The sequence below is a fragment of the Porites lutea genome, chromosome 10 (assembly GCF_958299795.1).
Source record: "Porites lutea chromosome 10, jaPorLute2.1, whole genome shotgun sequence".
Lineage (NCBI taxonomy): Eukaryota > Metazoa > Cnidaria > Anthozoa > Scleractinia > Poritidae > Porites > Porites lutea.
The window spans coordinates 22,019,453-22,032,225 of NC_133210.1; the positions used below are offsets into that span (position 1 = coordinate 22,019,453).

A 12,773-nucleotide genomic window follows, 5' to 3' on the forward strand; every position below is an offset into this window, starting at 1 on the left:
TTTCGAAGCATGACGAGTTGTGTGAGAGGCCATTGTTTTTCCGTAATTGAAATTTTATTGTTGTTTGTTGATCACGTTGCGTTGTATATAAATATGTACCATCATTTAAATGATGCTTATTGCACTTGTCATTGGCTCATCTAGAGTGTTTATTTTATGGTCGTAAGACTTCAGTTTTTTACATTTTACTGGGAAGTCGCTGCTCTGGCGTCGGAGTGCCATTGTACAATCCACAGCTTTATCCTGAACCAAAGTTGAAAAAAAAAGAGAATAACGTAACACCTCGTCATCTCTCACCTCAATGGTCAACTTCAGTTCTTAAGGATGGGATCGCTCTGTACAACTTGTGTAGGTAGTAAACAGCATAACAGGTGCGGTAGTTATACTGATGAATGACTGGGCGGCCAACAGTAGCTAACAGTTATGGATAAGGCTCCTCAAACATAGAGGCTTATTACGTGACTTTCATCACTTGAAAAATGGTCACACGAGGGTGATACTGCTAAAAGAATGTTAATCTGCTGTTAACCTTAGAGAATGTTTGGACTGAAATTTGATAACCCGAGTCTATTTAAGATATCGCCACCGTACGCGTAAGTCATCTCCTCTTATGGTGTTGTAATCTCAACAACGTAATAGTAAAGATGGATTTTCCCAGCCCTCGATCAAGTCCTGAGAGATCAGTCGAATCTCCTGAGTATATGGACATCCAAGGATTTGAGGGTTTCTTTCAAGAAACAAAAGAAAGACGAACAGTTGAATTTGAAGACTTTCTTCTCAGTTCAGACGATGCTGATAAAGTCAATAATAAATTGGATGTCACCGAAGGTGATATCGATGCTGAGCTGGCTGAAGATAGCGAGGATGACGAGTTAACGTTACTGAAAGCAATTTTAGCACTTAAAGATGAAGTTGATGAAGGGGTAAGCTGGACATCATCCGACGTGGCAGTATGTTTTTAGATTTTTAACGCACAAAAGGGAGATAAGTTTGCAAAACGTTTTCAACTTTGGAAGTGATCGGCTTATCTTAACTAGCTTTGTTTTCCAGCGTCTAAGTCTGTTGTTGCTGCTAATTCTATATGTTGTTTTAGTTTGAACGAAAACGGCTAATCGTAAAAAACAATTGAGCAGTTGTGTTTCTCCACGAAGAGCAGTACCGAGTTTTTCTCATCAATTGCATTCGTTTGTTTATGTTCTCGCGTGACTGGCCATCGCACTCATTTGTTTTTCTTGCATGCTGTTTTGTTAAGGAATTGAAGATTATCATTTTTCCCTTTAAGTTAACTGGTTAATCTTTTGTCGTAACTTAGTATTTGTCGTTGTGTTAGTATTCCTCGTAAAATTTCGCGTGACTCGCTGTACCGGTCTGCCGTCATAGCATGCGGGCAGGCTGACACCGCGTCACCTTTTTTTTTGTGGAAGATCGTTATCTGCGAATGCCCGCCTTGGTCCAGTGCATCTTGAAACTTCAATTCAGTTTATCATCACTTCTCCGAAGGCTTCGCATTTTGATTTGTAGCATTGTCGTGTCCATTTTCTGTAAGCGCAATAAATCCTCGATGATACTTATCAGTCAATCATAGATTCTAATAATCTTTGTCCAGCGTATTTTTTACTGTTTCGTAATTATAATTAATAGGTTATAAATTATAATATACTTCCTTTGCTTTGGCTTGATTAACTATCGAATTTGTTATGTACAAAGGTTTTTGTGATAGGGCGTGTGTCTGATCACGCACAAACATTGTTTGCAGTAAAGTATATTTTAACTTCATTGACAAGGCAGAAACTGCAACTACACCGCAGCAATATTTCTAGTTTCTAGGAGAGGAAACAAACAGAACTGCAATTCAATGTCTATACTTAACAAAGTAAATTATCGGTAATGATTCATTGCTTAAATTTGAACTACTAAACAGGTACAGTTCCCGGTCCGGTGTTCAGTGCTTCTCAATCATGCTCAGTGACTCGTACTGTCATGTCAGGCATGCTCAGCTAAGCTTGTCACGCGATGCCTCTCCACCTCAAAGAGCCTCTTAGTAATATATTACAAACCTGATGATTGTTGTTGTTGTTCTGACATTCGGTATTTGTCTCTCAGGTAGACGAAATGTTTGGATTTTTACCAGAAGAAAAAACACCCTCGATCGTCTCTGCCCCGACTGCATTCAAGGTACGCAATAACTTTATCTTAAGGCGATGTTACACGAGATGATTCGCGACCTTGTTGCTATATTGTTTTGAAGGCTTGCAACATTGTTCCAACATTGCAAAGCTGTGTTGCGCTAAAAGTCGTCGTTGCGAATCGTTCCGTGTAACATCACCCTTACGTCTGCGGGTCAAAAGGTAAGTGATGCACCCTGACTTTAACGTTATTTACTATTTGGATACAGTGAGTGATTTAAGCGCCCTTGAGGAATATACCTTCCAAGGAAATTTAAGTCCCGCTAAAATTATCGATGCGAGATTTAAAACCTTGTGCAATAATGTTACCCTGAAGAGTGATTGATGATTTGAAGACATTGACGGTGCCTGCTATTCAGATATAAATGCCGACAAATAGTATAAAAACAGACATATCGTAAATTTGATATTGTATGGGACATAAGGTCATAACATTGAACTTTGTTAAAATTGAAAACGATCATGTTGTTAGTTTCGTTTTACTATAATTGTTCTTTAAAATTTTTTGTCGTGAAATGAAAAAGAATCTAAGTATGTGAATCCTCATTTTTCGCAAAAATTGCGAAATTGAAGTTTCACGAAATATATCTTTTCGATTTTCGTAAACTTAAGTGACCACGAAATTAGTATCAATAAGGTACAGACGGAACGATGGGATTTGAAAATCAACTTTATTTAACCATGCTAACGTGATTTTGAGCAAAACATGCAATTATTGTCAAGCGGAATTGATTTGGTACAAAATTGTAAAGCTTATATTAACTAAAAAAGAGGAGTCAAGTCCCACTAAGTTACAAGCCAGTACACTGCAAATTAATACAATATTTTATTAGGGAGAATTTCATTTTTAAAGACGCCTTCTGAATGTCTTCCCAGTACATTCGTTCTTAACATCTTGTCATTTTTTTATGGTAAGGAATGCCTCAAAAACTAACAGACTTAGAGATTTATTAATAGGCTTGGCTATAATAAGAGTCGATAAGTTACAAGGCCTCTTTGATTTTTTTTTTTTTTAATCCATTTTTTTTGTCTAATGTAGGATCTTGAACCTGCGCCAGACGTCGAGTTTAACGTAGAGGAGACGACTGTAATGACAAGGGCACCAGAGGCAAGTGTATCGCAAAATATCTTGTAAACTATGATGATCTGTCGGTAAGCTAAGGATTAGGGAGCTTAAGCATCCACGACGACGACAACAGCAAGAAGGTCAAAAAAAGGCAGTAGGTTTAATAAGGAAAACATCAACTCTAGTCGATGGTACAGATCTTTGAGTCTCTGTGACGAAATTGTCCTAATGCGACTTAGTACAGAGGGCGTTAACTTGACGATCAATTATCGTCAGGAACTTCGAGGAGATTTCACCTGGATTTGACAAATTCAACACAATGGGATAAGCGCAATGAAACGAATTCATGTTATTGGTTGTATTTTACCGCTGTCGAACCCGTCTTTGCCTAGAGAGCAATGTGTCAAGAGATCAACGGTACAGAAAAAAATCAGTGACATAACATTTATGTCTTCTACGCTTTACGGTTTTCTCAAAGTTAGCGCAGAGCACCTGAGTCACACTGGAATTCCAAACAGCGTTTAGGTGCGGAGAGACTGAAAGAAAATACCTTTTACCATGTAGTTTAAGTGATTGTCAATTAGGAGCTTAAGTAAAGAAAAATATCTACCGCAATGGCAACCAGAACAGAACTTTAACGTGAATAATGAAAATGAAAATGAAATCTTTTTATTTTATCAAGACTTGTGGGAAATTAAACTTTTAACCGATATACTTACACAATTTACTGAATCAAGGAAACCAGAGACGTCATTATCAAACGGTTTGCCGGTTACTTAGGGAGCATTATCAGGGTATTATTCTCTCAAAATACTCAAGTGGCAACCGCCTGTGTTGAAACTTAGTTGCCGCACATTTACTCTTTATCTTTTTTTGAGGCCAATTTAACGGTACAATATACCAATCAACATTCCTGTATTCAAATGACGTTATCATTGAAAGATTACATTGATCTTTGAAGGTGGAATTTTGATTTCAGTCGTTGATGTTTAACATTGTAATTCTTAATCCGCAACAATCAGGGCGGAGTCCTAAGTATCCTGACCGTAATATACTATTGAATTGAAATATATGAAATAACTATATTTTGAACTGCGGATAAAGATACTGCAGTAAGCTTATACATGGATATATTTTTTATGTGCATTACAGCACTATCTTGAGCTGTTCATTAATCAAATATTTCTGTTGAAGCCTGAAGAAGACGTGTCGCAGTTCAGGTTTTCTAAGTTTGCCGCTACCTACTTCCAAGGCGGTGCCACTCCTTTGTATGTTAGACGACCACTCAAACAGTCCTTACTACCGCTGTCCAGTGAAGCTGACAGCATGGTGAGTGTGTGAACTTACGCTGGTAAATCTGTTGAATTACACAAGCTCTGCAGATCCTCAATCTCTCTGAAAAAAATTGATGTAATTAAGTGTTTTGTTAACCCTTTCATTCCTAACAGTAACCAAACTGAACAGTCATGAAAATTACATCAAGTTCCCTTCTGTAAACTGATCCGAAAACAAAATTGTACTATGCAAAGGATTTTTGTGTACAAACTCGGAAGTTCTAATTCTGACAAGTAATCTCACCATAACTTCACCCTGAAATCTTTAAGTGATCTTTTACTCTTGGTCTTCCATTCAATGGAAGGGTAAAAGTAAAAAGGTAGATTTTGTGTGTCAAAAGTGTGAAATTAAGCTTGTCCATGAAACGATATATTTTTTTATTATAATTAAGAAAGGTCGTCCGTGTTAGTTTTCAAAAGATGATCGCAGTTTTTGCGATTTAAGAAACCATTGTCGGAAGCTGGCATCCACCATGTTTTTCCCCTCTGTACTTTAAGTTAAGACTAAACCACAAGCTCATCGGAGGAGGAAAGTTGAATTTTCTTTCTTTTGTCATATTTAAGACCAGTTTACATGCAATGCAGTAACGTTGAAAAGTTACATTTGTAGTCGAGCTATAAATATATTTACGTCTCTATCAGACAAATTTATCAGCTACTCAGAGTAAAGGAATTTAACACCTCGGCCGCCATGTAAAGATTATGTTGTGCTAAACGCTAATGACGTTATGATCATTTCAAGCAGTGAATCAAATTAAATTACAGTTCTTCAAGTAATGGTTTCAGATCAGGCGGGTGTGTCATGTGTTTGGTTGTATTTTTCAGGCTGCATTAGCTGTGTGGATAACAATTCTAAGGTTTATGGGCGACTTACCGGAACCTAAGTACATCAACTCCCAACCAGAATCCAAGGTAACAGAAGTGTCATCACTATGGTAACAGCAAACCTGAAACAGTTCAAGCATATCGGATAATTCCTTTTTGTAAATCCGCTTTGTAAACAACAACAACAAAAACTTAAGCATTGATTTTAGACGAAGAAAAGACACTCAAGACCAGACTACAGTCAAACCTGCTGTATATAACGGCCCTGTAGATAGCGGTCATCCTGTATTTTACGGTCACCGGTCAACTTCCCAAAATTTTCAGCTGCCTTATATTTTTTTCAAAGTTGACCTGTATATAGCGGTCACCCTGTATATAACGGTGACCTTGCCATTTCCCAAGGGTGATCGTTGTAGACAAGTTTGACCGCATTTTGTAAAAAAACTTTGAAGAATGCGCACAATAGTTACCATGGTACTCAACAAAAAAAAAAGGAAAACGCCCTACTTTAGCACTTACTTGCTTACCGGACTGGTGGTGATGGTTTCCATTAGTGGCTCTCACTCAGGGTGTTTTCTGTGTTAAAAGGACATTTCAGTGATGAGTAAGATATACGACACTCTTGGAAGGAAATACAAGGATAAAGCTAATGATGGAACACAGGATCTTGGGGTATGCTTGCTCTCATCATTCTGTCTTACCTATCTTCATCAGCGCTAAGATAGTACAGTACAAAAGAGTCAAGGAACTTTTTAAATGGTCATACTGCATTGCATCCGCAGTTCAGATTATGATCGTAGAGTCTTCCCTTATGGCAATACAGCCAATGATAACGTTGCTCTGCTCTTGCTTGAAATATCGTCCGTCTCTTCGCCCAACGGATGACATTTCAGACTAGGCTCAGCTCGGGTAGGCTCCTGTTTTAAGATGATCACCCTTTAAATTTCGTTCACACTTTTCAAGAGGAACAACCTTTTTAGTAATCACAGCAAAAACTGCTATAAGCTCCGCGATGGTATTGCGCAATTCTTTTACTGTTTACATGTGAAAACCACGTTCAGGAAAGGATAGAAATGTTTCTCTATTGATATTTCAGAGTTCGACCAATTCTTTCAATAAAGAGAGACGGGAAACGCTGCGAAAGAAAATTGTGTCTTTGACGTTGAAGAAGAAGTCGAAAATAACAAAGGTGGGTTATGAACGCGTTCAGTTTTCTTTGGCAGGGAAATACCGCACGAGTACCAACAAAGAACAAGCTACATAGACCTAAATAAATGCAAAAATGGCTGCTGGAAAATAAAATAAGCCTAACTTACCTCGTTCCTCAGTACAAAATACAAAAGAATACATTATCTCAAGCGAGGCTAGTCGGCCTGATTTTAATTTAAACAAAAAATATTAATCCAGCAGCCATTTTTGCATTGGGTCTATTGGCAAGAATGTTGATCACTCCTTCGATTTTGTTTGGAGATTACGATGAGTTTTGTGTGGTGTGAATGACGTGAGCATTACATTTACATTATCATTTAACGGAGTTTGACACCAATTACTAAGAAGCTTCGTTTCCCTGTTAGTTCTTTAACTCAGTGACGTTAACAGGCCAAGAGAGCCAGAAGACAAGTGCTTTAACTCACTTATTAAAAAAAAAACATGTCTGTTTTGTTTGGGTTGCGCTTTTTGTATGTTCTTATGTATATATCGACACTTAACAGTGAAAATAAGTCGGTGATTTCGTTCTTCGCCTAACCGTCGTTGTAAGAACCAATGTTAAAACCTTGAAGAGCTACTTTCCTGCATAAAGCGGCTACCTTAGCTAAAGCTAATAAAAATGTTAATACAGCATGTCTAGGTGCACAGGACATTTCATGTAGGCATATATGAGGCACTGATCCTTTAATGTAATGTTTTCTCTTTAAGGATGTGACAGCCAAGTTAAAAGAAGCCGAAGAAAGTGGAGCATTTTCTGAAGGCTATGGACCTCTTTCCGCCCAGGATCGACCAACCAACAACTTGGAGAAACTTCACTTTATAATCGGACATGGCATCTTAAGACCTGACCTCAGAGATGAGATTTATTGTCAGATTTGCAAACAGTTAACGCAGAATCCGTCTAAGTCAAGTCATGCCCGCGGCTGGATTCTCTTGTCGCTTTGTCTCGGTTGTTTTGCTCCATCGGAAAAGGTTAATGTTTGTTATGATACATTCTAGTTGGTTACTATGCAGTGTACTAGACTTTGGTGCCCAGTAACAGATTTCAGTGAATTACTCTCTTTAAAACAACATCAGCCTATCGAATTCAGGAATCTTGTTTGGGGATTTTAACCCTTGGTATTTAAGGAAAATTATTGTCCATTTAAAGTGTTGTTACTTTTCGGATATTTTATCCTGTTTTCATCTTTTCCCGACTTTGTTGCCGCCTTATTAGAATCCGTCTAAGTCAAGTCATGCCCGCGGCTGGATTCTCTTGTCGCTTTGTCTCGGTTGTTTTGCTCCATCGGAAAAGGTTAATGTTTGTTATGATACATTCTAGTTGGTTACTATGCAGTGTACTAGACTTTGGTGCCCAGTAACAGATTTCAGTGAATTACTCTCTTTCAAACAACATCAGCCTATCGAATTCAGGAATCTTGTTTGGGGATTTTAACCCTTGGTATTTAAGGAAAATTATTGTCCATTTAAAGTGTTGTTACTTTTCGGATATTTCATCCTGTTTTCATCTTTTCCCGACTTTGTTGCCGCCTTATTACTTTCAGTTTGTGAAGTACCTCAAGTGTTTCATTGGTGATGGCCCCCCGGGATATGCACCATACTGTGAAGAAAGACTGAGACGAACGCAGCAAAACGGCTATAGACACCAGCCCCCTAGCTGGCTTGAATTGCAGGTATGGTTCCTATCACTTAGTAACATATTACTGTGAACTTTTGCAATTTGTTTTTACCCTACGTTGAGGTCTAATGATGGCCACGGTTTCATGCAGGTTCCTTAGTTACTACATTGCCATTGCACTTTTTTAAAAGCAGTGTTTCAATATGCCCTGGCAAATAAATAGAGAAAGCACCATTCATGTTCCTCGTTGATTTCCTTCTGAGATAGAGTAATCTTCATAAAAGCACTTGCCATATAAATTGTTAATTACACGCTTATTTTCATCAGGCCACTAAATCCAAGAAGCCTTTAACATTGCCTATAACCTTCATGGATGGAACCACCAAGACATTACTCGCGGACTCTGCCACAACAGCTAAAGAATTGTGTAGCCAGCTAGCAGACAAGATCTCACTAACAGACCAGTTTGGCTTCTCGCTTTATATTGCTCTCTTTGATAAGGTGTGTAAAAAGGAAACTAAAATGTAGTCATTGTTATTGTGTTCAAGCAGGATTAGTATATCCTTCTGGTTCAAGTTGAAGGCCGCGAAAGAAGTCCCGTATCATGTAAAATAATGCGTGAAATGCAAAATCACTCTTAAAAAATAATTCTTTACATCAGGTATCCAGCCTTGGCAGTGGCAGTGATCACGTGATGGATGCCATTTCCCAGTGTGAACAGTACGCTAAAGAAAAGGGCGCCAAGGAGATGAACGCACCATGGCGGTTGTTCTTCCGGAAAGAAATTTTCTCACCGTGGCACGATCCTACAGTGGATCAGATAGGCACCAATCTTATCTACCAACAAGTTGTCAGAGGGGTCAAGTTTGGTGAATATCGTTGCGATAAGGTAAGATAGAAGTCACAAGAGAGGGTTTTTTCGCTAGAGCAATAAATATAGAGATTTGTGGCCGAGAGTTAGGGACGGACGATCATTCTTGTAAGGCGTATCCCGTACACTTAAAAGCAAGAAGTTATAGGCTGATTTTTTTATGGACGTAGACCTTAAACTGAAACTAAAGTACAGAGAATGGCGTAAGGCTTTGTTGTGTCCCTGCTAATTTGGGTGAAGAAAATAAAAATAAACCCTGAAAAGTAAATTGCAGCAAGAAGAGGCCCAGTTTATAAAAGAAAGGTATTCTAGTAATGTTGAGAGAAAAAGTTTCTACTCTTGGTTTGTTTTCAAGAATTATTTTGAAAGCTGTTTGAAAGTGAAGTTGCCTAGGAGTACCGAATATGGTTTAAAAGAACACTCAAATGTTTCGGGGCAACCTTTCCCTTGAAAAGAGCAAGTTGTGAAGAGATGTGGGGAAGAAGTGCGCAAGTGTCTCGAGTTTATTTAACACCATTATCAGCGCCTTAAGACCACATTTTGCGCCACATAGTTTGAGTTTACTACCATCTTTGTGTTATAGTTGTATATACTGTATGTAGGTCCGCTAAATCCATGCCAATATCTCCGGTTTCATTGTCATTTTGAGAATTCGTCACTGCATTCCTGTAAATTTCAAGGGTTAAGTTTGTGTGGTGGGGTGTTTGATTGCAGGAGGAGGATTTGGCGGAAGTTGCGGCAAAACAATACTATGTAGAGTACGGTAAGGATATGGTACCAGACCGTCTCCTCAACCTACTCTCCTCCTACCTCCCTGAGAACCAACTGCAGGGTGGTAGACCGGGACAAGAGAAGTGGGCCCAACTCATCATGAACTGTCACAGAAAGGTAGGATTTTTGTTTAAGAAAACTTGCTACATGCAACAGAATGGCTTTTAAAACTTTGCCCATTTTCTCAGAAATATGATACCTGGCATCGTGATCGCTAGCTAAGTACCGGTTTTCAGAAAAGCAAGTCCAGGTTTGATTCCCACCCGGACCATAAAAGAACATATAAGAAGTGCAGAAAGAAAATCAAATGAAGCGTGGTCCTAGTAGTGAACGAAATTTACGCAATTCCGTAAGTAGCCTGAGAAAAAAAATTGGAGTCCTCAACGGTATTGTAACCCGTGCCCTCGCGATACCGGTGCGATACTCTAACCAACAGAGCTATGAAGCCACTGCCTGTTGCTCACTGAACCAACGTAGCTATGAAGCCACCGCTGTTAATATACATCTATCACATTCATCTCTTTCACGGGAACATATGAACACATAATTGACCAGCTCCCAACAGCAGTGGCTTCATAGCTCAGTTAGTTGGAGCATTGCCCCGATATCGCGAGGTCACGGGTTCAAATACCGTTAAGTCCTGAATTTATTTCAGGCTTCTTACGCAATTGCGTAAATCGCGTTCAAAACTGCGAGGATCATTCTTCATTTGATTTCATTTACGCAGTTCTTATATGATTTGTTTCTTATACATCTATCAGGATACAATTATGTTGGTTCCAAAAAAAGAACAAGAGCACCTTCTAGCAATGAATTGACACCCTACTCCTTAAGAATTACTGCCTACAGTGGCTTTGTTTCTTTTGTACCGGATTTCTCACTCTTCCGTAGCTGCACCCTTTGTTGAAGAGATAGATAGTTTCGTTTTGTCCCGTTGTGGAAGAGTCAAATAGTTCTGTTTGTATGTTTTCGCAGGGATATTACACAACCGAAAAAGTTAATCCTCAGAAAGTCAAAGAAGACGTTGTCAACTACGCTCGATTTAAATGGCCGCTGCTGTTCTCCAGGTTCTATGAAGCTTATCAGTTCTCAGGCCCCAGTCTTCCTAAAAATGATGTGATAGTGGCAGTAAACTGGACCGGAGTTTACGTTGTCGATGACCAGGAACATGTTCTACTCGACCTTCAGTTTCCGGAGATCACTACGGTTACAAGCATCAAGTAAGAAATTACCACTATTTGAAATGTAGGTTCCATGGAAGAGCAGTTTACTGTTACAAGTAAAACTAACAATTTGTGCATTATAACGGTTACAATTCTTCATCATTAGATATTACCTGTGGAGTCCCTCGGGATCTATCTTAGGTCCCCTGTTATTCTTAATATATATTAATGATCTATGTAATGTGTCAAAGGTCTTGGAGTTGATATTATTTGCTGATGACACTAGTATCTTCTATTCACGTACTGTTTCCTATCTTATGGAAGTTGTAAATTTAGAATTGAAAAAGATAACTGGTTTTATACAAATAAGTTATCTATAAATGATAAGAAATCTATCATATTCAGACCGAGACAAAACAGGCGAACACTTGATCTAGCTTTTGATATTAGTAATTATTAGATTGATCGTGTTAAGGAAGCTACTTTTCTCGGTGTAATTTTGTATGAACATTTAACATGGAAATCACATATACATAATGTTGCCCGGAAAGTGTCTTAAGCCATAGGTACAATTTATAAATCAAGTTTTTGCCTTAATAATTCCTTCTTAAGGATACTTTATTTTAGCCTTATCTACCCATACTTATTCTACTGCGTGAGCGTCTGGGCATCGACCTACCCATCAAACCTCAGAAGATTAATCACACTTAAAAAACGAATTTCAACAATAATGTAGACGAGTGCTTTCGATGCTCACACCGACCCTTTATTTAAACATTTAAAAATTCTGAATCTCGAGAGTATTTACAAACTTCAAATAGGAAAATTTATGTTTCAATACAGATCTGGCTTACTTCCTTATAGCTTCAATAACATGTTTTTGGTGACACGCCAGGTGCATTCTTATGGCACTAGAAGTTCGGAGCTTTTTTATTTACCACAATGCACGACTCATATAAGGAAGTTCTCCATCAGTTTCCAAGGTCCTAAATTTTTTAACTCTCTTAGTTTTGAAATTCGAAATGCAAGTACCGCGTCCTTTTGCTGTAAGCTGAAAGCATCCCTCTTATCATAATTTTTTATTGTTATTTTTTTCATTTCGCTTTTTTAATCTGACTATGATTAGTACGACTATCTAATAAATTTTAAGATTTTACTTAGCCCATTACTTATAAGCCTGGTGGCTTCTCTTGGGTTTCCTCGCCACGATAGTTTGAATAATCAGATTTCCTTGCTTTTGTACAACTTATGGCAAAACAAGAAACTGAAACTGTAACTAACCGTACCGGCAACAACAAATACTCAATGACAAGCGGATGATGATTAAACAAGAACAGTTGGGTAAAAGCGAGAAAATTACACAATTCTACCATAATTGATAACTGTAGGCGACGTTGGATTCCTAAAATTCTTTATTTTGCTGAGCCTCTTCTTGTTTCTTTGTAGAACCACCAAGACAGAGAGTTCCAGCTTCACGCTTACTACCGTCAAAGGTGAAGAGTACACCTTCACATCAGCCAATGCTGATGACATCCAAGAATTAGTACAGTTCTTCCTTGAAGGATTAAGGAAAAGATCCAAATATGTCGTGGCAATGGTGGACTATCAGAGTCCAGGTGAGTTCGGACACCTTCAACCAGTTCTCTTCTTTCGTAGTAGAGGATATTGCAAATTGTGACAAAGTTATTAAACAGTGTTGTAAAATGTTCTCAGAACTATCTCAAGATTTT

At 38.3% G+C, this 12,773-nt stretch overlaps 1 protein-coding gene across 1 annotated transcript in view; it reads left to right on the top strand.

Annotated features, from left to right (window-relative positions):
• LOC140951164 (unconventional myosin-VIIa-like) overlaps positions 1 to 12,773 on the top strand; it is a 45,455-nt gene that overhangs the window by 17,651 nt on the left and 15,031 nt on the right. The window contains exons 23-35 of the mRNA XM_073400384.1: positions 2,104 to 2,175; positions 3,226 to 3,294; positions 4,447 to 4,581; positions 5,412 to 5,498; positions 6,000 to 6,083; positions 6,508 to 6,600; positions 7,329 to 7,592; positions 8,165 to 8,293; positions 8,566 to 8,739; positions 8,900 to 9,127; positions 9,824 to 9,997; positions 10,856 to 11,100; positions 12,490 to 12,659. Coding sequence (XP_073256485.1) covers positions 2,104 to 2,175; positions 3,226 to 3,294; positions 4,447 to 4,581; positions 5,412 to 5,498; positions 6,000 to 6,083; positions 6,508 to 6,600; positions 7,329 to 7,592; positions 8,165 to 8,293; positions 8,566 to 8,739; positions 8,900 to 9,127; positions 9,824 to 9,997; positions 10,856 to 11,100; positions 12,490 to 12,659 — 1,924 coding nt within the window. The remainder of the gene's footprint in view (positions 1 to 2,103; positions 2,176 to 3,225; positions 3,295 to 4,446; positions 4,582 to 5,411; positions 5,499 to 5,999; positions 6,084 to 6,507; positions 6,601 to 7,328; positions 7,593 to 8,164; positions 8,294 to 8,565; positions 8,740 to 8,899; positions 9,128 to 9,823; positions 9,998 to 10,855; positions 11,101 to 12,489; positions 12,660 to 12,773) is intronic.